This window comes from Cervus elaphus, chromosome 18 (assembly GCF_910594005.1).
Source record: "Cervus elaphus chromosome 18, mCerEla1.1, whole genome shotgun sequence".
NCBI classification, from domain to species: domain Eukaryota; kingdom Metazoa; phylum Chordata; class Mammalia; order Artiodactyla; family Cervidae; genus Cervus; species Cervus elaphus.
This window is the reverse complement of record NC_057832.1, coordinates 70030123-70052458: the sequence shown is the minus strand read 5'-3', so window position 1 is coordinate 70052458 and position 22336 is coordinate 70030123. Positions and strand designations below refer to the sequence as shown.

The following is a 22336-nucleotide window of genomic DNA, read 5'->3' as shown; positions in this document are numbered from 1 at the left end:
GGCTACCAACACCTTGATTTTGACTCAGTACAACTGATTCTGACTTCTGGTCTCCAGAAATATAAAAGAATAAATTTATGTTGGTTTAAGCCACAGTGTTTGTGGTAATTTGTTATGGTGGCCATAGGACTCAAATAAATCTTTTTTTCTCTATTTCTATTTTACTCTATCATAGCTTATCTTTAAAGTGCAATACATCTCTATCAAAGTAAAAACAACAAAAAAGATGTCTAAAATATCTAAATAGAAATTTGATATCTAAAATATCTAAACAGAAAATTGCTGTCCTTCTACTTTCTGCCCTCATCCAACTCACCAAATTTTCTCTGAAATATAATGTAATTATATTTCATAGCTATTTTATAAACATTTTGTGTTTTTCTCACTCATTGCTTACTATGGCTTTAGTATTCTATCCCCTTTCCTCTTCTTGAGTACTTAATTTCAAGACAATTCTCAGTCAGCATAAATGTTTCTTCAAGAAAGATTTTTTCCAAAAGTAGGTGATGTTTTCCTTCTACTTATATGTAAGAAAATTATTCTGTGCCTTGGTACAAAAATATTTACCAAATTTTTGAATCACAATTTTTCTTTCAAAACTCATTAATGTTTTTGTTCTATTTTCTGGCACTTATTTTTGTGGAGAGGAGGCATGACAATTTGAGGTGTATTTCTTTCAGATAATCTTTAACATTTAAAAAAAAAAAAAAACCCTGTCTAGATGTTTGAAGACTCCTGAAGTTAAATATTCTTTCTGACCATGTCTCAAAAGTAGGTATCTTTTTATTAATCATCCTGCTTCTCTGGCTAGTCTGTTGCGACCTTTCCTCCTGCCCTAGGTCCTGAATTTGTGTGAGCCAGTCATCTCATCAGCACAGCCGCAGATGCCACAATTCTCATGACTGTCTCGTCACAACATTCTAACCCACGCAGTTATCCCATTGAGAGTTCTCTTTCCTATCCTTCTCAACTCAATGTGGCCAGCATTAACAATTCTGAATCCATGGACCCCACAAAGAAATCCCAGTTTTCTCTAAGGAGATAATCGTCTTATTTTTGTCGTTGTTGTAAAAACTGTATGCCATTTTTCTCTCTGATCACTCATCAGCTTCTTAGCAAGATGAGACTTTCTTCTTATATCCCTTAGGGCAGGCTTCAATCTCTGGTCAGTTTTCAGAACACCCTCTCCATGGCACCATCTGCAACACAGATGCTGGGATGTATATGTGGCAGTGTTACAGAAATAAAAATAATAAAGAACATTGATGTAGCTGATTATTTTTCTGAGGCAGGGAATTAACAAAGGTACAAATTCAGACAAAGGTTATTTAAAAAGTCATGTTATTCCTATTTCATCTTAGAAGAAATTCATACACTCACCCTTAGACTTCAGTCTTCGAATTACTTTCTACTCACTATGAATTTGACCCAAAATTTACAAAGCAGTGATACGGCTAGAGTCCTGGTAGAAATGAGGCTCAAAGTTATTGGAAAATTTTGCATCTTGATAATCCTTTCAGATATATTTCATTTAATTACCTTTTGAGTATGCTCTTCACAGAAGAGATATTAACCTCTTAAATCAAAATTTTCTTCTCTGCAAAGTATGCAAATACCACTGTACACAGGATAATTAAAGGACATGGGTAAGCTTAATGAAAGAGGGTGGGAAGGCAGAAGAGGGGACCCAAAGGCTGACCCTAGTGGGCAGCTCTGCTGCAGAAGTGGATGAAGAAGGGGAGCTCTAAGAGTGTCAGCCCAGATGGTGATAAATGATTCAAAACAGCACCCGGGCCCCTTAAAGCCAAATCCCTCCTATCATCTTTCAACAACTCATGTTGATAAAAGGCAAATGAACATTTGTTTCTAATTATTCTGGAATGTCAACTGTAGCAAAGAAAATTAGTTTAGCTTTAAAAGTCAATTACAAACAAATGTACCGTGCAAATGTCAAGGGGGACTGATCCTTGGAGAAATGTGGAGTCTCCAAGAAGCCAAGTGAGAGAGTGAGCAAGTGAGAACTGGAGGCACTCGCCTGTCAGAGCCAGGCGTGCAAAGTCCAGCACCAAGAAGAGCCATCTTCTGCCTGGGCGGGAGTCAGCATTCCTGTCCATACTCCAAACCTCATCCAGCCCTTGGTTTGGTGCCTAGGTTTCTAAATAGCACAAAACGCTCTTCTTCCCAGGACGTGCGTTTCCTCACCGTTATGAAACCACTCACCTCCTCGCACTTCTGTCTTCAGGTTGTGCTGCTCTATGCCTCTACCTACGTCCTGGTGTCCCTCAGCATAGACAGATACCATGCCATCGTCCACCCCATGAAGTTCCTGCAAGGAGGTGAGCAGGCTCAACCAAGTACTATCCTTGGGTGAGGGGTTTTGCTAACATTATCCTCTTAGTAATGGCTCTTTTCCTCTCCCTTTCTCCTCTTCTTCCCCTTCCTTCCCCACTTCTTGAGCCTGACTGTCGAAAAAGACATAGAAAAGAAACTTGGCTGCCTGGGAAAATGCTGACAGTTGGCCTGGATGGCCAAGAGCTGTGTGGAAAGATGCTTTGCTGAGCCCACTCGTGACCATTTACCTTGACACTGGTGCTTCTAGCTTTTTTTTAGAGTAGCGTTATCACACATAACTATCCAAACTAAGGAACACTCCCACTTCAACTTGCTTATTTTCCATAAAGAAGCATTTTACCTTCCTTACCCCAAAACCATGGAAATAACTGGGAAAATGTTTCAAATTGATAATTATAATGGAAACAAGGAAAACCCTCTTTGATCCAGAGATAGTGAAGAATCCCTGAAAGAAGGAAGCAGACAGGTCAGGGGGAAGGCTGAAGGCACACAACCCATAGTACACACAGATGATGCTACAGCAATGAGGCAGAGATCTTCCTAAATAGATTGTGGAATAGCCTGGAGCAAGACGGACTCGAGGAAACTGGCAGGGTGCTTCTTGGAGTACAATGAGGACCTTCTATCACAGCACATCTCCCTTCCTGCTGTGCTTCCCCTTCCCAGATGTGCAGCAAGGATGAACATCTCTGCTTCCAAGTAGTGGGGACACTGGATTTCAAGAGTCAGGGTGGGGCCCTGGGGAGCAATGACACCTTGGAGGGATGGTGGATACCTAGTCATAGGACTAAGTATCCATTGTCCATTGCTCTGCCCACAGGCGGAGGCCACTTACATCTCTGACCTCCAAAAGCAAATAAGAATCCAAAGTACTTCACTTTTCCAAGCAGGCTATGAAACTGATAAAATGAAGAACCTAACATGAAATCTTGTCTACAAAAATGAGGTGCAGTCAAACATCATGAAAAAGTGTGACAAAAGCCAAACTGTACAAAATAGATAATATGTTTAAAATACCATTCTGCAGAATTTAGACCTAAGGAAATAAAATTAATAGAGCAAGCAGAACTTTAGAATAAGTAGCAATAATGTCATCAGATACTATTAAATACATCAGGCAGTACTGACAAAGATACTTTGGATGGCAACGTAGCAATACCTAATTAAAATATAAAATGTGCAGCCCTTTGATATAGAAGTTCTACTTCTTGATATCTTCTCTGGACAAATGCTGACACGTGTGCATATATACACATGTGTTGTGTATTGTAGCATTACTCAGAATATCAGGAATTCAATGCTCACCTTGGTGTCCCTCAGTGGAGGAATGGCTAGCACCCTATGTAGAAGTTGTAATAGCTTAGGTTCATTGATTGTATACTATGTACTAGTCATGATTCTAAGTTCTTTGTATATGTTAAATACTTTAATCCTCACAATAGCTCTGTGATATGGGTTCCATTATTATTTGCATCTTAGTCTGGGCAGTTGCAATTCAAAGAGTTAAAGAAGTTTGCCCAAGATCACAGTTAGTAGTTGTAGGGGCAGGATTTGAACCCAGATGGTCTGGGTTCAGCTCAGGTGCACTCAATTACTATATATCCTGTCTCTCAAAGGAGGTAGGACAGCCATGGAGAGAGATATGCATCACTATGAAAATGTCTGTATCATATTTTGAGTAATAAAAACAATATACATGCAGTGTGTATATGGTATAACAATAATATAAAGAAAAACTCAAAAGAACACTAGATATTGTGTAGAGAGAGAGAAGAGCAGGAAAGAATGCAAGAAATAGGGAGGTCTCAGAATAATAAACAATTGCCCACAAAAATGCATACCAACTAGTACTTACCTCTGGGGATGGGAGTTGGAATCTCCATAGTGACCACAGGAACTCACATGCCATTAGGTAATTTTTATACCAGCAACACATCAGTGTGATGTGAAACTAATTTTAAGATAAAATTGATATCTATTTCTAAGGCTTTTTGTAGGTTACATGTAAGTGTGTGTGTGAAGGGGTGCAATCTGAACTAAGCTTTCTGGACACTGTTATGGTCTAATGATTATGGCAAAGAAGGAAGTAGGGGAGGAAACGGGGTAAATGGGAGAGACATTTTACGATATGTGTATGCAAAAGTATGATACATTTACTCATCCATCTACTTATTAACACCCAGCAAGCTCTGGGGAGGATTGCAGACAATGTACAAAAAGACTTCTATACCAGAGTATTTCAAGATGAAGAAGTTGGAGAAAAGAAAAGATAAGTATAAGAAAACGTGTGAGGGGTGTCCCAGGACATTTGCTAGAGGTAGAGGCTTTGGGATCCATAGCCAAGGGGGAAACATGGTGAGTTACATGTCTAACCATATTCATTAGCTAAGAAACAAATCAACTATTTAGGTTATGGAAAATACGACTGGTTCTGGGAGATACTGCCCAATATTATGGATTGGTCCCTAAATTACAGGAAAGACAGCAATGAATATTATAGTGCTCTTTAAAATATGGAAAGCAATTTATTTCCTCACTATAAAATTAATAGAGGCTTCATGTAGGGCACTTGGAAAATAATCATCTCTAATAACTTCGGGGAGAGATGCAAGCTTGGAAACAGAAATTAGCCACTTTCCCTTCCTCCGCCCAAATCCAACTGAAGTCATGGAAGAAGCATACAAATAGGAGGACACTTGCAGCCAGGAAGGGAGCCGAGGAAAGATGCCATCCAAAGACTAGAAACTTCAAGGAATTCCCAGCACATGGGGATCAGATTAAACATAACATGGATGCCAAGCCCTCTAGGAAAGCTGCACGGCCTTGCAGGAAGATGAAAAGATCCTCACGGTTATAGGATGAGGTAGTTGGTGGAACAGGGTGGAGGGAACTGTGTGCTGGAGCCATCTTGGTGCTCCAGCTTGTTGGAATATAGGGGGTGGGGGGCAGGATGGAGAAGGCAGGCAGAAGGAGAGTCCCCACAGAGCAGCACAGAGACGGGACTCTCCCACGACTGAGTGAGCACATGGCAACGGCAACAAGACCAATGGAAGGAGAGCAGAAATGGGGGCGTGAACACATTTTACCGCTTTTTACTTAAGCAGCAGTTTCCTTAGCCAGCAACTCCAGAGGAGTCATCAATTTTAAAGCTCTTTAGTAAAATTAAATGTGAGAATATTCAGGAAAGCATCAACCAATAATAAAGAGATATATATAGTGCCAGATATTAAAATATAAAACTGTTAATTATAACTGTTTACTACTTAAAGTCATTGATATCAAAGAGCTTTCCTGAGTTTTCAAGCAGGTGCAGGAGAGTCCCCACCGCTACTGGGTCTCTGGTTACATGCACCTTCTTTGTAGGTGAAGATGGAGAAGCTGTGTACAGTTAGTAAAAGCAAGATGTGGAGCTGACTGTGGCTCAGATCATCAGCTCCTGATAGCAAAATTCAGGCTTTAAACTAAAGAAAGTGGGGAAAACCACTAGGCCAGTCAAGTATGACTTAAATCAAACCCCCTATGAATACACAGTGGAGCTGACAAATAGATTCAAGGGATTAGATCTAGTAAACAGAGTGCCTGAAGAACTATGGTCAGGGGTTTGTAATATTGTACAGGAGGCAGCGAACAAAACTATCCCAAAGAAAAAGAAATGCAAGAGGCAAAGGGGTTATCGGAGGGGGCTTTACAAACAGCTAAGGAAAGAAGAAAAGTGAAAAGCAAGGGAGAAAGGAATGATGGGAAGATCTAAAAAGACTGTATTATAATTCTACCCCACGGTTCCTGCTTGTTCAGTCTGCCAGTTATATCTGTTTTCCAAATCTTTCCAATAACTCTTTTCAGAGTGACAGTTCAGCAAGAACAGAGTCCCAGATATTATTCTCCCAAATATTTGGGATTCGAGATTCTAATAGAGTCCCTAGTTTCTTCTAGAATTGTTCTCACTTCTTAGAGTCTTCCTGATCACACCTTACTCACCTCTCTACAATACCTCCTGACTCTACATTTCCCTCCCCCACCCCGAGACATGAACTGGCTTTCCAATTTGAAAGTTGGGAGGTGGAGGGAGGTGTCCTGTCCCTGGATGAAGGGGCCCACCAGGGTCAGTCAGCACAGACGGCACAGCTACAGTGGGGATGCAGATGAAGAGCTTCAACACCAGCTTAACAGAAAGCATCATAAAAACCGTTTCAAAAGAACACTCTCATGTGTATTAATTGTCTCCATCCGACCCCATCATGGTTAGATGAGCAGAGTGTTTTTTTTTTTTTTTTAATTCCACTTTCAAGAACTCAGTTTGAGACTGAGTGGTTTGTCCAAGGTCAAAACATCACATCTGAAAGAGCCCAGATCTAGTGTGTGCGGTCAGAGCTACCAGACTTCAGGGCTTGGTTGAAAGAACTCTGCTCTCCAGAACCAAGTCCACTGCTCTTTCTCTGCCTTACCACTCCTCCCTTGTTCCTTCAAACAAAAGAAGGCTATGGAACATTTGCCAAACAGCTTTGAAACACTGTCACAATGCTTCATGTGGCTAGGTACGTGAGAAGAATAACAACCAGATCAAAGGCCCCATCTCTGCCTTTCAGGATGAGCAAGGCACCAGAGACAAGCATTTGCACAGCAACCTATCAAAAGTCCATGATACAAAGTGAGCTCCATAGTACTGTAGGAACGCGTCAGCATCTCCAGTCAAACAGGTAAATCAGAGAAGAAGAAGAGAAGGAGAGACTGGGCCAAGCAGTGCTCTAGCTTCTGTGATTAAATTCTCCCTTTAATCCTTGCATCAGCCCTAGATGCAGGTCCTATTACCCCCATTTTATACATGAGGAAACTGAGGCTCTGAGAGTTCTAGAATGCCTCTCCCACCATGATCGTTTTCCACACCAGACACCAAGTGTGCTCCCAGAGGCTGTTTCCAGATGCCCAGGCATCCCTCTCTTTTCTTTGAGCAGAAAAGCAGGCCAAGGTCCTCATCACAATTGCCTGGAGCCTCTCTTTCCTGTTCTCCATTCCTACCCTTATCATATTTGGGAAAAGGAAACTCTCCAACGGTGAAGTGCAGTGCTGGGCCCTGTGGCCCGACGACTCCTACTGGACCCCGTACATGACCATCGTGGCCTTCCTGGTGTATTTCATCCCCCTGACAATCATCAGGTAAGAGGCCAGCTGGCCAGACACACACAGGGGCCTTCCCAGTTCACCAGCTGCTGTTCTCTTTCCTTCCAGGGCACTCGTTGCTCCTAGTGTCCTTTGGGGAACTGGCTAGGAGACAAGATCTTATGTAAAGCTACCATATGCTAAGCTCAACTCCTCCAAAGTGGAATGAGGAGGAGGGAACATTTTCTGATTATGTGCTATGAGGCAGGCCTTGTGAAAAGGGGCTAACAATTAGCCCATCCAACACAACTCTATGAAATGACTACTCTTATCCCCATTTTATAAATGACAAAACTCAAGCACAAAGAAGTCAAGTAACTTATTCAACATAACATGGGACTTAACGCCAGGTTTGTCCGATTTCATATCCTGTTCTCTCTCCTGTATCATGCAACTTTTCAAATATAAGACCTAGTACCAGTTTCAGAAACCTTATAATTGAAAAGACAGACAAACTTGAAACAAAACTGAAAAAAATGAAAACACAGTACACACAAAAATATGCTAGCATGTGTATTCTATGAAGTCAAACAATGGCAGGGAGCACTTCTTGGAAGCATCCTTTAAAGGAGGGAAGCCTTCAGATAGGAGAAGGGGAAGGTAGGGAGAACAGGTTACCTGGGGACTGGGGATAAGGGTGCATATGGTGACTGGAAAGGACAGGCAGGCAGTGCCAATGGAAGAGAAGTTGGCGATAAACTCTTTCTGGATGGGGTGAGGCTCACCGTGAAGGGCCTTAGCAAACAAGCTGTAGGATGTTCCCTTTGCCCTGCAGCCAATGGTGGGCCAAAGATGGTCTTTCAGGAGAGAAGATCACAACCTCCTGGACAAGGCACGGCCTCCCTTATCACATCACAGGATCCTCTCTGAAAGGGTGGCTCAGCACAGGCTGGCGGGATTGGGAACAGCAGGGAGATAACTGGCTTGTTAAGTCAAACATGGAACTTGCTGATTCTGCACCTCTTGAGTGTTCCCAAGTCTACTATCAAGTGCCACATAAGTAGTCCTGGGCAAATGAAGATCAGCCTTTGTGTTTCAATATTAATAGTATAAATAACACTGTGATAAAAATCTTGGTACTTAAAATTATTCATGAGTCCCTGATTATTTCCTCAGAACTCATTCTAATGGAATTGCTAGATCATAGATGATGTTCATTTTAAGACTTTTGATGCATATTCATAACCTGCCCTATAAAAAATGTGTATTCCTGCCAACAGCAAACAAGAGCTCTGATTTTTCTTCCCCTGACCCAGAGAAAGGTGATATCATTTCTTTATTAAATCTTTGCTGATCACAAAGGTTTAAAAAAGTATCTCATTGTTTCCATATGCATTTCTTGGATTAAGCGATTGGGTATTTTCAAGTGTTTTCTGATGTTACAGGAATTACTTGTTCTTGCTCTTTGTTCATCTTTGTCTCATAAGATGCTAAAGCTGGAAAAATGTTATCCATCACACAGTCCAGCCCCTAAACTTTTCACAAGTAAACCTAGAGCTAAAAGAAATGAAATGACTTGCTTTCCATCAAAGGTAGACAGGAGCAGAGTGATTCCCACGGTCAGCCTCTCAGCCTTTCTGAGATTGGATATTGTCCAGTCATCTCTGCTGAATCCACAAGTTAACATCTATACTGTATTTCAACTTAGTGGTCACTTCACCAAGCTGAATCTGGGAGGAAGCTGGAAGGGAAGATGAAAGTTATTTAGACAGTCGATCAAAACTAGGTAACAGCCATGTTAAAAGAAGCACAGAAAGAGGCCAGCTGCAATGGCAAGAAAGTATTTGGAAGGAAGCGAATCATATCGTCACAGGCAACTGACACATTGATTTCAGCAGCAATGAATATCCCTGCTTCTCTCCTGATTGATTTCCCATCAGCTCCTGAAATCAGTCAAAACCCCTGTTCCACAGGGTGGAACAGCAACCTTGAAGCAACCTTCAGCAACCTGAAGCAACCTTCAGCAACCCTGAAGCTCAGGCTCACAACATGCTGTCTGGCCAGATCTCTCAGTCAGGGCTTTCATGGTCTGAAATTTCCCCCATTCATTCAAGCTGCCTACAACTTCTCCAACTTGCCTACAGTCCAGCTTGTGCATTTTTGTAGTGTCCTTGGAAAACACAAAGTCTAACTTAATGATTAAAGCGGGTGATTTCAAAAGTCCTTTTCACTCAGCCCTTGTCAAACAAAGGCATCAGTAAATCCTGCTCCTTGATGCTTGCTTCCAGCCAGGGCAGAACCATGAAAATGCAGAGTGACCTTGCTCTGTACTTTAGCTCCCCTGAAGCGTTTCCTACCTACTCAATCATTATCTTCCCTCTTCTGCCTCTTGTGGTCAGCCTTCTGAGGGAGAAAGAGCTTCTCTCTGGGAGGATGCACCAGAACAAGTCACCTGTTCTTGAATGAGGACCAGGCACGAATGAAGTTTTGTGAGGCATTTGTTTTCCAACTAGTTTGAGGGATAAGTTGCTATAATTTCATCTGTCTCAGAGGTAAAGAGCAACTCTTTTTTACTGTTTTCTTTTTTTCTTAACCACACTTTGGCACCCTGAGCTTGATTCTGTTGCTAGTGACTCTTTCAGATAAGTTTAAACTCTTAATTCCAAGACCGAGTAGAAGAAAGAAACAACTCAAGTGTTCACTAGTTTTATTAACCATGTCTCATGCTTTATTGTCCCTCATGCATGATACATTTATATACATATATATATACATATAAATGTATATTCTCACCAAAATGGTTGCAAAATATATATATATATGTGGTTGTTGTTTTAATTTGCATTTCTTTCATCACAAATGAGGGTGAACATACTGAATACCACTTCATTGAGTTACACAAGCCCCTTTGCCATGACAAGGCGGTGATACATGAAGGCAAACACATTTTATGTGTTCATTATTATCTTTGTTTGCTTTTTATTTATTCATTTCTTTCCGGCTGTGTTGGGTCTTCGCTGCTGAGCGCAGGCTCTGTCTAGCTGCCGCACCGCAGGAGCTACTCTCTGGCTGGGTCCGTGGGCTTCTCACCGCGGTGGATCCTCCTGCTGAGGAGCACGGCCTCTCGGCGGCGGCCGACTGCAGCTGGGGCACGTGGGCTCCCTGGCTGTGCTCCCGGGCTCTGGAGCACTGGCTCCTCAGTTGCAGCACACGGGCTTAGCTGCTCAGCAGCATGTGGGATCTTCCCAGGTCAGGGATCGAACCCATGTCTCCTGCATTGGCAGGCAGATTCTTTACCACTGAGCTACCAGGGAAGACCTATTTCTGTTTTTTAAGTAACTTACCTATTCATATTCTTTTTCTCCATTTATCTTATTCTCACTCTTTAGGGATATTTTTATATAAAAACTTCCCCTGTTTTTATATGATTAGGATATTTCCCTAGTTTGTCCCTAGTTTGCCTTTTCATTTTGAATATTTTATTTTGCTTTCAGTTAATAAGACTGACATAATCAAGAGGAGAGAAATTATGAATAACTAAAATTAGAAAGTCATATGAGTCAGTTTGAAAAAAGAATCATAGGAAAGTACTTGGCAAAAGTTTATATAGATGCATATGAAAAAATGAATGAAATGTAAATGGCTTTTCTGTAATATATAAACATTTTACATTTTAGTTTATTCACATCCACTCACACTTGACATTTTTTATTTCTATTCTCTCTTAGGAAAGAATAAGTTCATTTCACAAACTTACCTATATTTTAATTTAACTTTTAAATGATTTATTATTTTACTTATTTGAAAATAATTTCAGTTTTGGGAGCATGTTAAAAATATCACTTTAAAATTGTTTTATTTTATTGTGATGTCTGATTTTGAGGTTTTACTTGATTTTTATGTAATATAAATTAGAAATCTAAGTTAAATTTGTTTTTTTTTAATGCTGGGTCATTCACTCCAACATTACTTACTGAATAATTTACCTTTTCTATATGGTATGAAATGGTAATTCTATCATATGCATATTTATATTATAAATGTTCTTACTGTTTAGGAGCTTTCTAGTCTCTTCACTTTGTTTTTGTTTTCTCTATTCTTTATCTTTAGAGAAACCTTAATACAATAACCTTTTTCTTCTTTAATATATTATAAATATTTCCCAAGTTCTTCATTTGGTTCTTCATTTTGAATATGTTTTCCTTTTTCTCACATGAAAATATGCTTAATAGCATTTTTCTCATATCAAACTGGCAACATTTTTAAAAAGACTTGGGAGTAAGGGACACAGTGGGAGGCAGAGAGTGAAATTTTTTACAAACTTTCTTAAAAAACAATTTAATAAAATACAATCATAATCCTTCAAAAGTTTATACAGCAAAAGAAATCAATGGAGAGTTTCGGATTAGCAGATGCAAACTATTACACATATGGATAAACAACAAGATCCTACCATATAGCACAGGGAGCTATATACAATATCCTGTAATAAACCATTATGGAAAATAATATGAAAAAGAGTATATGTATAACTGAAGCACTTTTCTGTACAGCAGAAATCAACACACTATAAATCAACACACTTCAACAAAATTTTTAAAAAGTAAAATTTTTTAAATAGAAAAGAAATCAATCAAAAATGTCCAAGCGGAAGAGGAAATTACATGGCCCTGATTAAAAAGTACTACCTTCTGAAGGTACCCCCTTCTCATTAAAAAGTCTCTAGGAATATAAAATATAATGCATACATAACATCCACAGTGTGGTTGAATATGCTTTCATTTTGTTTCCAGTTAGTAGAGACTGACACAATTAAGAAAAGGAGAGACCACACAAATAATTAAATTAGTGGTTTTTCTGCTACTAATACTACGTTGTTTTAATGACTGTAGCTTTATATACATTTAATATCTGCTAAGACAAGATCTATGCCTTTTTTAGATTCTAAGGCTGTTCCTGGGGAAGCTGCTCACACACTCCCTGCACCCACTACTCCAGCCAGAACAAGCCAGCTGAACACCCCACACTCCTCTCATCCCTGGGCCTTTGTGCACATCATTCCTTATGTCTGGGCACTCCTCCAGACTCACTGTGCCTCACTTCTGGCAAAATGATTCACATTCTTTCTGTTTTATTTCAAAGACTGATGGAGCTGTCTCTGCCAATCCTAGGCCACATCCGACCTCAACTTGTCCAAGCTGCCATTAAGGCTTCATGGGAGTGTCATTGCCTGCTTCTGCAATTGTATCTCTTGAGCATGTGACTCTTGTCTCAATCTCTAGACTCCAAACTCAGCACATAATGAACACTTTGTAAATGTTAGATTAAATAAACAATGCAGACCTGACTGCTGAACTTTCTCAATTAGACAGAAGTATTATATCACTCCATCTCTCTCTCTCTCTCTCTCTCATACACACACACACACACACACACACACACACACACACACACACATCTAGTATGGAAATTTCTGGTTATTTAATGCCTAGATCAGTTTCTGGCATATGGCAGATACTCCATAAATACATGTGAAAGGAAAGAAGAGAGAGAGAGGAAGAAAAGCAGAGAGAAAGGGAAAGAGGAAGGAAGGAGTCATACTGTCAGTGGCAAACTCTCCTGAGAGCTGTGTGTGGATAAAGATTTAGCTGTTCCATCACTAATTAAATCAGGCTCCGATGACCTGAAACCACAGTGACTGACAATAAAGGCAATGCATTGTTTTTCTGGGTCACCAGAACTCCTGTTGTTTCAAAATTTACTTGACTTGTCTGACTGTTGCTGGGAAAGGTTTTTAGTCCTACTATAATTGATTTACTTTAGCTATGGTTATCTTCTTGCTACCTAATTGATTTCTCATTCTCCTATCATTTTTATTGTAGGAGATGAAGGTAGAGGCATAAAAGACCCATAGCTGACAACTGCAAAACAATAAGTGGAAAAATGCACATTGGTCATGGAGCACTGATTTATATTATGCGAAAAAAAATCCATTTATTTTGTTTGGGTAAAGGGGGTCATGTTGTGGGTAAAGCCCCATGCAGAGGTCAGTACAGGTCTGTGGACTACAAGGTCATGGTAGATAAAAGGGCCCAAGGTCCTAGCCAGCACTGTCCATGGCACGAGGTGTTCAAGGCCAAAGTATATTGTCTGAGGGATGGCAAGAGTTAGGTCTTTTGAAAGAGCCATCATTACTAGCCTGCTAGGTTATGGTAGATGCTTATATTTGAATTCCCCATATCCATTCTACTCTAAGCTGCTCATGGCAACCCCTCCCCTTAGCATGTGAATGCTTCAGATATAATTCTAGGCAACGAAATGTGAGGCAGTATCTTTCGAAGAGCTTTTGGAAAGATTTCCCCATTTTAAGCAAACAAAACAGTATGAAATGAAAAATAAAAATCTTCCTTCCCCTGTTTCCCTTCTCAGAAGCAGCAGTGTTAAGATCTTGTTATACACCCTTCCAATTCAATTCACATACCAGCATATACATATGTACAGAAACAAATTAAACATACTGAAGGACATCTGATCTTTGAAAAAAAAAAAAAGGCTGATCAATCGCTTCACTTTCCTGTTTAGAGCCATTCAGTGGATTTCTATTGTTTCAGGACAAAATGTCCAAGACCTCTAACCCTGTACTCAAGGCCATGTGTGACCTGGTCCATGCCTTACTCTTCATCCTTGTCTTAGGCCACACAGCTGCCTACTCACCATGCTTCAACCACACTGGCCTTCTCTAAGTTCTTCAAATGGGCCTGATCCCTCCTGTCTCAGAGACTTTGCACATGCTATTCCTTCTGCTTGGATGACCATCTTATTTTTTTGCATTTAAAAAAACCATTTTATTCTTCAGATCTTAGCTGAAACTACACCTCTTCTGGAAAGGCTTCCCGGAAGCCTTTCAAGCCAAGGCTCTGTTACATACTCTTTCATCCCCTATATCTTATCTTCATGGCATTAGTGTTAGTGAAACTAGTTAATGAGGAGAGAGACACTTTTGATCAGGAAGCATCTTTAAGCCACTAGTAGGAGAAGAGTGAAAAGGACCACGTGAAGCATGCCAAGTGAAGCATCAGCTCCCCCTACTCCCGCTTCTATACACACTCATGCTTAGCTTCTAGTTAGATCTACAAAGCACAGCTGGACCTCATACTCAGGCCCCAAAATGAAGCAAAGGTGGAGACAGAGATGGAACCTGTGGCTCTAAGACTGTGATGGGCATCCATCAAGTCCCTGACCTGTGCTGAGTAGGAGTCATGAAAGGGGCACTTTTGGTCTGAGTGGAATGTTCTCCCTGTATCTTGAGGACAGAGGGAACTTTTGATTCCATTTCCTGACACTCCTCATACACAATCTAGAAGCAAAACTCAGGAAGCAGCCTCAGGCATCCTCTTAAGAACTTATGCCACTTGAAAAGTCTTCCTCTGGTTTGCACTCTCGCACTCTTCCATGACCAGGAGCTGCCTTCGGAAGGCAATGGAAGAAAATGGGTCTGTGACTGGATTGCCTTCCATAAAATCAGGAAATAAACCAGCCAGGAAAGGGATACTTTACTCAACCTTAGGTTTTTAGTTGTCTAAGAAGCTTGAAGTAAAGCTATGCCTGCTGAGAGAATGGAGATAAATAAAAGACATGGAAGAAGTTGACCCAAAAGGATGGAGATGCTCTTCCTCAGCTGTTTCTGAGAATGGGCCATTTCTGGATCTGCTTGATCTTTAAGATATGACTGCCATAGACAAGGGACTTCCCAGGTGGCTCAGTGGTAAAGAACCACCTACCAAATACAGGGGATAGAGGAGACGTGGGTTCAGGAAGATCCCCTGCAGCAGGAAATGGCAGCCCACTCCAGTATTCTTGCCTGTGAAGTCCTATGGACAGAGGAACCTGGTGGGATACAGTCCATGGGTCACAAAAAGTTGAGCACACATGCACGGCACAGACAAGACTCAAGTGTTATACCAAGTGTGATACCAGCCTGGAGGCCCCAAGGAAGAGGGAGCCAACTGTCACCGAGGAAGAGAAAGGTTTCATGTCAACGTGATACATGGAGAATGGGCTAAAAAGATGTATTTTCAGGAAGAAAGGGAGACACAGAGAAATGGAAGACATTGGACCTTATGTTCACCCAAAGTCAACTACATATTAAGCATGGAATTGGGGTTAGTTTAGCTGGCTGCTCCTGTTGCTGACATGGAAGAAGGTGTACTGAGAGACAGTGGATTAGAGGGAGGCAGGATGATGATGATAGAGGTGAAGAAGGTGAAGAAGGCAGAGAGAGACTGTGGGAGGCTTTAGATGCCCTGCTCAAGAGACTAGAGAGCATCATGTAGGAAAGTGGGGGAACTGGAGGGTTTTTAAGCAAAGGAATGATTCTCTGTTCCAAAGCTCCAGTTCTGATGGCAAGTGGTATGGGCATTCCAGATGGTAGCAAAGTGGAGATGTTTATAAGACAATGGCAATAAATCAGGCAAGAGATGATAAGGAGTGTTTGTTCTGGCAGCACATATATTAAAATTAGAAGGATACAAAGAAAATTTTCATGGCCCCCTGCATAAGGATGACACATTAGTTTGTGAGTTCATGCATATTTCTGTGCTTAATGGATACAAAGTTTCAGCTGGGGAAGATGAGAAAGTTTTGGAGATGGATGATAGTGATAGTTGTACAGCAATGTCAGTGTACTTAATGGGGCCAAACTGTACACTTAAAAATGGATAAAATGGTAAATTTTATGTTATACTTATTTCATCACAATAAAAAGGCTCCAGATATTAAACAAGAAGAGACTGTAAGGGTCTGAAGTGATGCTGAAGAGCAGAAGTGGAAAGGAAGGTACAGATGATGGAGACATTTTGAAGTGACAATTCACAGAATTTGCTGATTAATTAGATGAAAGGAAGAAGAAGCCCATGTTTTCCTTTTTCCTTCAGCAAGAAGGAAATAAATGTATTCACAGTTCTCTCTGATGTATGACTGTTACATCCTGAGAAGTGGCCGGATTTGGTAAATAAAATAAGGGGGCATCCTACTTAGTAGTTTTCCTGGCTAACAGTAAAGCTGCTCCTGGCTTTCCACTTGCCTGACTGATCCTAGCAAGACAAGGTGGGGGTGACTAAGGCCCAAACCCCTAACACATAAAACCTTTCTTAATTTTCCATTGTATATATGGTTGATAGTCAATAAATACTTAAATTATTGATCAATTAAGCAGCAGGGTTGCAACTGTGTACTCAATTATACTTGATGATATTGTAACCTTTCCTTGTATTTCATTTATCTGGGAAAAAGTTTCCCTGATCTAACAAATATTCAACTTAGGGAAAAGAATAGATTCACTAGCAATTTGCTTTCTCATTTTTTCTTTAATGTAGACAAACAATTTCCAGAAAAGTCCCTGGGCAGGTATAGGAGGGGTGAGGACGCTCCTCAAAGACCCTGAGCTTTCCTGGCAGACTCAGAGGAAGTTCTCTGAGCAGGGAAAAGCAATAAGGAAGGTTTTACCATAGTCATTAATTGAGTTATGTTACAGAGATCATTAAAAGCAATTAGTGCTTTGTCAGCTACTATGAACTAGAACTCTGATTTTTTTTTTTTAACCAAGTGATTCTCAAGAGGGATGTTAGCGCAGTTTTAAAATGGAGCAGTGCTTTGTCTCAAAGTTTTTAGTCAAGGCTCTTAGTATATTAGAAATGCCAAATAACTAATTAAAGAAGGGTATGTTTATGTTTATCAAAAGGGATAAAGGACACAAAATTTGCTAATGCTTTGGAGTCATTAGTCCTTTTTTCCTGTTAGGTGCAGATTTTGCTGCTGCTGTTTAGTCGCTCAGTCGTGTCTGACTCTTTGCGACCCCATGGACTATAGCGCACCAGGCTCCTCTGTCCATGGGATTTCCCAGGCAAGAATACTGGACTGGGTTGCCATTTCCTCCTCCAGGGGATCTTCCTAATCCAGGGATCAGACCCACATCTCCTTTATTGTAGGCAGATTCTTTACTACTGAGTCACCAGGGAAGCCCCTAGGCGCAGATTACACCATGTAATAGTAGGTGTGATAGCATGTGAAAAATGCAGAAGGAAGGGGAAGAAAATGACAGTCATTGAGCCTCTGATAATTTAAAAACACTGTGTATAGCACTTTAAAGGGTGTCACATTTGATCCCTAAAAAAACTCTTTAAGTTTGCATTATTAACTTGATTTGATGGTTTAAACTAAGACCCAGTCTTTTAGTGGGTTCTGGCTGCTATGATAGAACACCACAGAGTAGGTGACTTGCAAACAACAGAAACATATTTCTAACAGTTCTGGAGGCTGGAAGTCTGGAGTTAGGTTGCCAGTTCAGTTGGCTCGGTGGTAAAGAATCCACCTGCAACGCAGGAGATGCGGGTTTGACCCCTGGGTTGGGAAGATCCCCTGGAGAAGGAAATGGCAATCCACTCCAGTATTCTTGCCTGGGAAAGCCCATGGACAGAGGAACTTGGCGGGGTACAGTCCATGGGGTCACAAAGGAGTAGGACATGAATTAGCACCTGAGCATGAGCAGGAGCACAGGTGGGTGAGGGCTCTCTTCCAGGCTGCAGACTTCTCCTTGTAGCCTCACATGACAAGAATGTCAAGAGAATTCTGTGGGAATATCCTCTTACAAGGGCATTAATCCCACTCATGAGGATGCATGACCCAAGCACCTCCCAAAAGCCCCATATCCTGATAACACCACACTGGACAGTAGGATTTCAACATATAAGTTTGGCGGGGAGGGACACAACATTCTTCCGATTTCACTCAGTGTATCAGTTATCTATTTCTGGGTAACACATTATTATTTTAAGTCACCAGGTTCATGATAATCTATCTCTTAATGGGTTCAGGTTGCTATGACTTATTATCTCTCAGTTTCTGTGGGTCAGAGTCTGGACACAGTTTAACTGGGTCCTCTGCTTAGATGTCTGCCAGGGCTGGGGTGTTATCAGAGGCTCGAGTAAGGAAGGATTTTCCTCCAAGTTTCCCTGGACTTCTGGCAGAATTGATTTCTTGGGGCTAAAGGACTCACAAAAGCTTGCTTCTTCAAAGCTAGCAATGCACTAGAGACACTAGCAAGACAGATCCTACACACTTATGTAATCACAGACATCCCATCACTCTCACCCCAATGCACCGATAAGCAAGTCACAGGTCTGGCTACACTCAAGGGGAGAGGATGACACAGTGATGTGAACATCGAGGCAGGAATTATGGAGCCAAGGAAAGCCTGTCAAGGCCAACCAACCAGCAAATAATAGAACTAGTTACAAATCTAAATTTTTCTGACCCCAAACCCTGTGTTTGGATTCCAGTCTCAGCTGTACCTCTGACCATCTGAATTATCTTGAAGAAATCACTTCATTTCACCCAGTCTAAGCCTCTTGACTTAAAAAAAAAAGAAGTGGCTGCCATCTATTGTGACTCTGTAATCAGGAAGGATGGGGGGCAGACCATGGTTGAGAGACCCTTGCCTCCATATCTGACACTTGGGGAACTGGAGTGGTCCTCAGAGTGGGGACCCATCAGCCACTTTAATACTATCTTTGGTCCTTTCTGCAGTGTCATCTATGCCATTGTGATCAAAACTATTTGGGTCAAAAGCAAAGCCTATGAGACAGTGATTTCCAACTGCTCAGGTAAGTCTTTCATCTGCATTACCAAATCCTTAAGCTAATTTTGTTTCTGCAGAGGTTTTTCTCTAGCAAACATGAGCTGGGGTTTTACAGTTATAACAAGCCTGCTGTTATATCAGGGCCCAGCTTGCAGGTCAGACCCCCCAAAAGCTGTTTCAGGCAGGCTTTGCCTTCTCCACATGGCTCTCCCAAAATCTGAGGAAGGAGGACTTTGGGTCTGGCTGAGCTGTGCCAGCAGAGCCCCTCGAAACAGATCTAAGCCAGGATCTGAGGGTAACCCTATCCTGGTGGCTTTGCAGAGAGGCACCCAAGAGGACTCTGGGATAAAAAGAGAGGACCATGTAGGGAGGAGGCCACATGTTCAGCAAAACATGAGGACAGACATTTCTACTTGGCTTAAACTTTCCCCAGTGGGAAAAACTGTCATCTAACCACAGAACAGTCCTGGGTCCTAGGACAGTCAAGGCAGAATACATGCCCTCCCCACGGTTTGAGCACACCCCACACAGCAGTACAAGCCCAAGACTGCCTGCTACAGCCCTTCCCCAAATCCCATTTCAGCAACTTTACTGCTGAGCACCACCTACACAATAGGTGTAGGTGCGGAGACTTGGAGGCCCATCTGCTTCCCAGGCAGACACCGCTGGGCCTCTGAGAACAACCTGGAGAGAACACAGCACACCAACATGCCCAAGAGAGAAGAGAAGGTCTCCTGGGCATCTAGTTACTATAAAATGGTTAGTTCTGAAAAAGGAGACCATGGAGTTTCCATGGACCAAGACCATACATATATATTCATTTTGCAAAAATTATCATCCATCTTTTACAAATGGAAATCATATTAACTTTTTTTTTCATTTATTTTTATTCATTGGAGGCTAATTACTTTACAATATTGTAGTGGTTTCTGCCATACATTGACATGAATCAGACATGGATTTATATGTGTTCCCCATCCCAATCCCCCCTCCCGCCTCCCTCCCCATCCCATCCCTCTGGGTCTTCCCAGTGCACCAGCCCTGAGCACTTGTCTCATGCATCCAACCTGGGCTGGTGGTCTGTTTCACCCTTGATAGTATACTTATTTCAATGCTATTCTCTCAGAACAGCCCACCCTCACCTTCTCCCACAGAGTTCCAAAGTCGTTCTGTACGTCTGTGTCTCTTTTTCTGTTTTGCATACTGGGTTATCGTTACCATCTTTTTAAATTCCATATATATGTGTTAGTATACTGTATTGGTCTTTATCTTTCTGGCTTACTTCACTCTGTATAATGGGCTCCAGTTTCATCCATCTCATTAGAACTGATTCAAATGAATTCTTTTTAATGGCTGAGTAATATTCCATTGTGTATATGTACCACAGCTTCCTTATCCATTCATCTGCTGATGGGCATCTAGGTTGCTTCCATGTCCTGGCTATTATAAACAGTGCTGTGATGAACATTGAGGTACATGTGTCTCTTTCAGATCTGGTTTCCTTGGTGTGTATGCCCAGAAGTGGGATTGCTGGGTCATATGGCAGTTCTAATTCCAGTTTTTTAAGGAATCTCCACACTGTTCTCCATAGTGGCTGTACTAGTTTGCATTCCCACCAACAGTGTAAGAAGGTTCCCTTTTCTCCACACCCTCTCCAGGATTTATTGCTTGTAGACTTTTGGATAGCAGCCATCCTGACTGGCGTGTAATGGTACCTCATTGTGGGTTTGATTCGCATTTCTCTGATAATGAGTGATGTTGAGCATCTTTTCATGTGTTTGTTAGCCATCTGTATGTCTTCTTTGGAGAAATGTCTGTTTAGTTCTCTGGCCCATTTTTTGATTGGGTCATTTATTTTTCTGGAATTGAGCTTCAGGAGTTGCTTGTATATTTTTGAGATTAATCCTTTGTCTGTTTCTTCATTTGCTATTACTTTCTCCCATTCTGAAGGCTGTCTTTTCACCTTGCTTATAGTTTCCTTTGTAGTGCAAAAGCTTTTAAGTTTCATTAGGTCCCATTTGTTTAGTTTTGCTTTTATTTCCAATATTCTGGGATGTGGGTCATAGAGGATCTTGCTGTGATTTATGTCGGAGAGTGTTTTGCCTATGTTCTCCTCTAGGAGTTTTATAGTTTCTGGTCTTACATTTAGATCTTTAATCCATTTTGAGTTTATTTTTGTGTGTGGTGTTAGAAACTGTTCTAGTTTCATTCTTTTACAAGTGGTTGACCAGTTGTCCCAGCACCACTTGTTAAAGAGGTTGTCTTTTTTCCATTGTATATCCTTGCCTCCTTTGTCGAAGATAAGGTGTCCGTAGGTATGTGGATTTATCTCTGGGCTTTCTATTTTGTTCCATTGATCTATATTTCTGTCTTTGTGCCAGTACCATACTGTCTTGATGACTGTGGCTTTGTAGTAGAGTCTGAAGTCAGGCAGGTTGATTCCTCCAGTTCCATTCTTCTTTCTCAAGATTACTTTGGCTATTCGAGGTTTTTTGTATTTCCATACAAATTGTGAAATTCTTTGGTCTAGTTCTGTGAAAAATACCGTTGGTAGCTTGATAGGGATTGCATTGAATCTATAGATTGCTTTGGGTCGAATAGCCATTTTGACAATATTGATTCTTCCAATCCATGAACACGGTATCATATTAACTTTAAATTATACCTATCTGTATAGATATATCATTGCATAGCCTGGGAAGGTTGTCAATTGAGTTGTTACTTAACAGAGTTCATGATCCTAGTTTGACAGCTCAAGTGAGGTAGGACCCGAGGGTTTTGGAAAGCCCAGAGCTCTAGGTTGGAGGGGGAACACAGGGAAAAGGAAGGTGTTTTAGTGTGCTCAGACTGCCATAACAATATACCACAGCAAGTGGCTTAAACAATAAATTTATTTTATCACAGTTCTAGAGACTGGAAACCCAAGATTGAAGTACCAGTCAATGCTGTTCCTGGTAAGAGCTCTCTTCTTGGACTGCAGATGGCCTTGCTGGCTTCTTGCTATCTACTCACAAAGCAGAGAGGAGAGACAGAAATCTTTCTACTGTCTCTTCTTATAAGGGCACTAATTCCATCATAAGATTCCTGTTCTCATCTAACTCTATTTCCCAAAGGCCCCATCACCAAATATTAATGCCAGCACATTGGGAGGTTAAGTATTCAACTTATGAATTTTGTGATGACACAAATATACAGTGCATAATAGGGGAAGAGTTGGTGGGAAAAGTGAGGAGAGAGAGAGACAGTGGAAAT

The 22336-nt window shown here is 41.2% G+C and overlaps 1 protein-coding gene, 1 long non-coding RNA gene and 1 other non-coding gene across 5 annotated transcripts in view; 2 read left to right on the top strand and 1 right to left on the bottom strand.

The window, feature by feature from the left end:
• LOC122674775 overlaps positions 1–22336 on the bottom strand; it is a 65011-nt gene that overhangs the window by 3856 nt on the left and 38819 nt on the right. The gene's annotated exons all lie outside the window — the stretch shown is intronic.
• The window catches only part of NPSR1 (neuropeptide S receptor 1), a 146944-nt gene that overhangs the window by 107638 nt on the left and 16970 nt on the right, over positions 1–22336 (top strand). For 2 of the 3 annotated variants that reach the window (XM_043873323.1, XM_043873325.1), the window contains exons 4-6: positions 2243–2336; positions 7305–7506; positions 19033–19109. In XM_043873323.1, the coding sequence (XP_043729258.1) occupies positions 2243–2336; positions 7305–7506; positions 19033–19109 (373 nt within the window). The remainder of the gene's footprint in view (positions 1–2242; positions 2337–7304; positions 7507–19032; positions 19110–22336) is intronic. The other variant, XM_043873326.1, reaches the window with a different exon arrangement.
• LOC122674964 lies at positions 15937–16044 on the top strand. Its single transcript, XR_006335125.1, has one exon. It is a non-coding gene; the product is annotated as a U6 spliceosomal RNA (small nuclear RNA).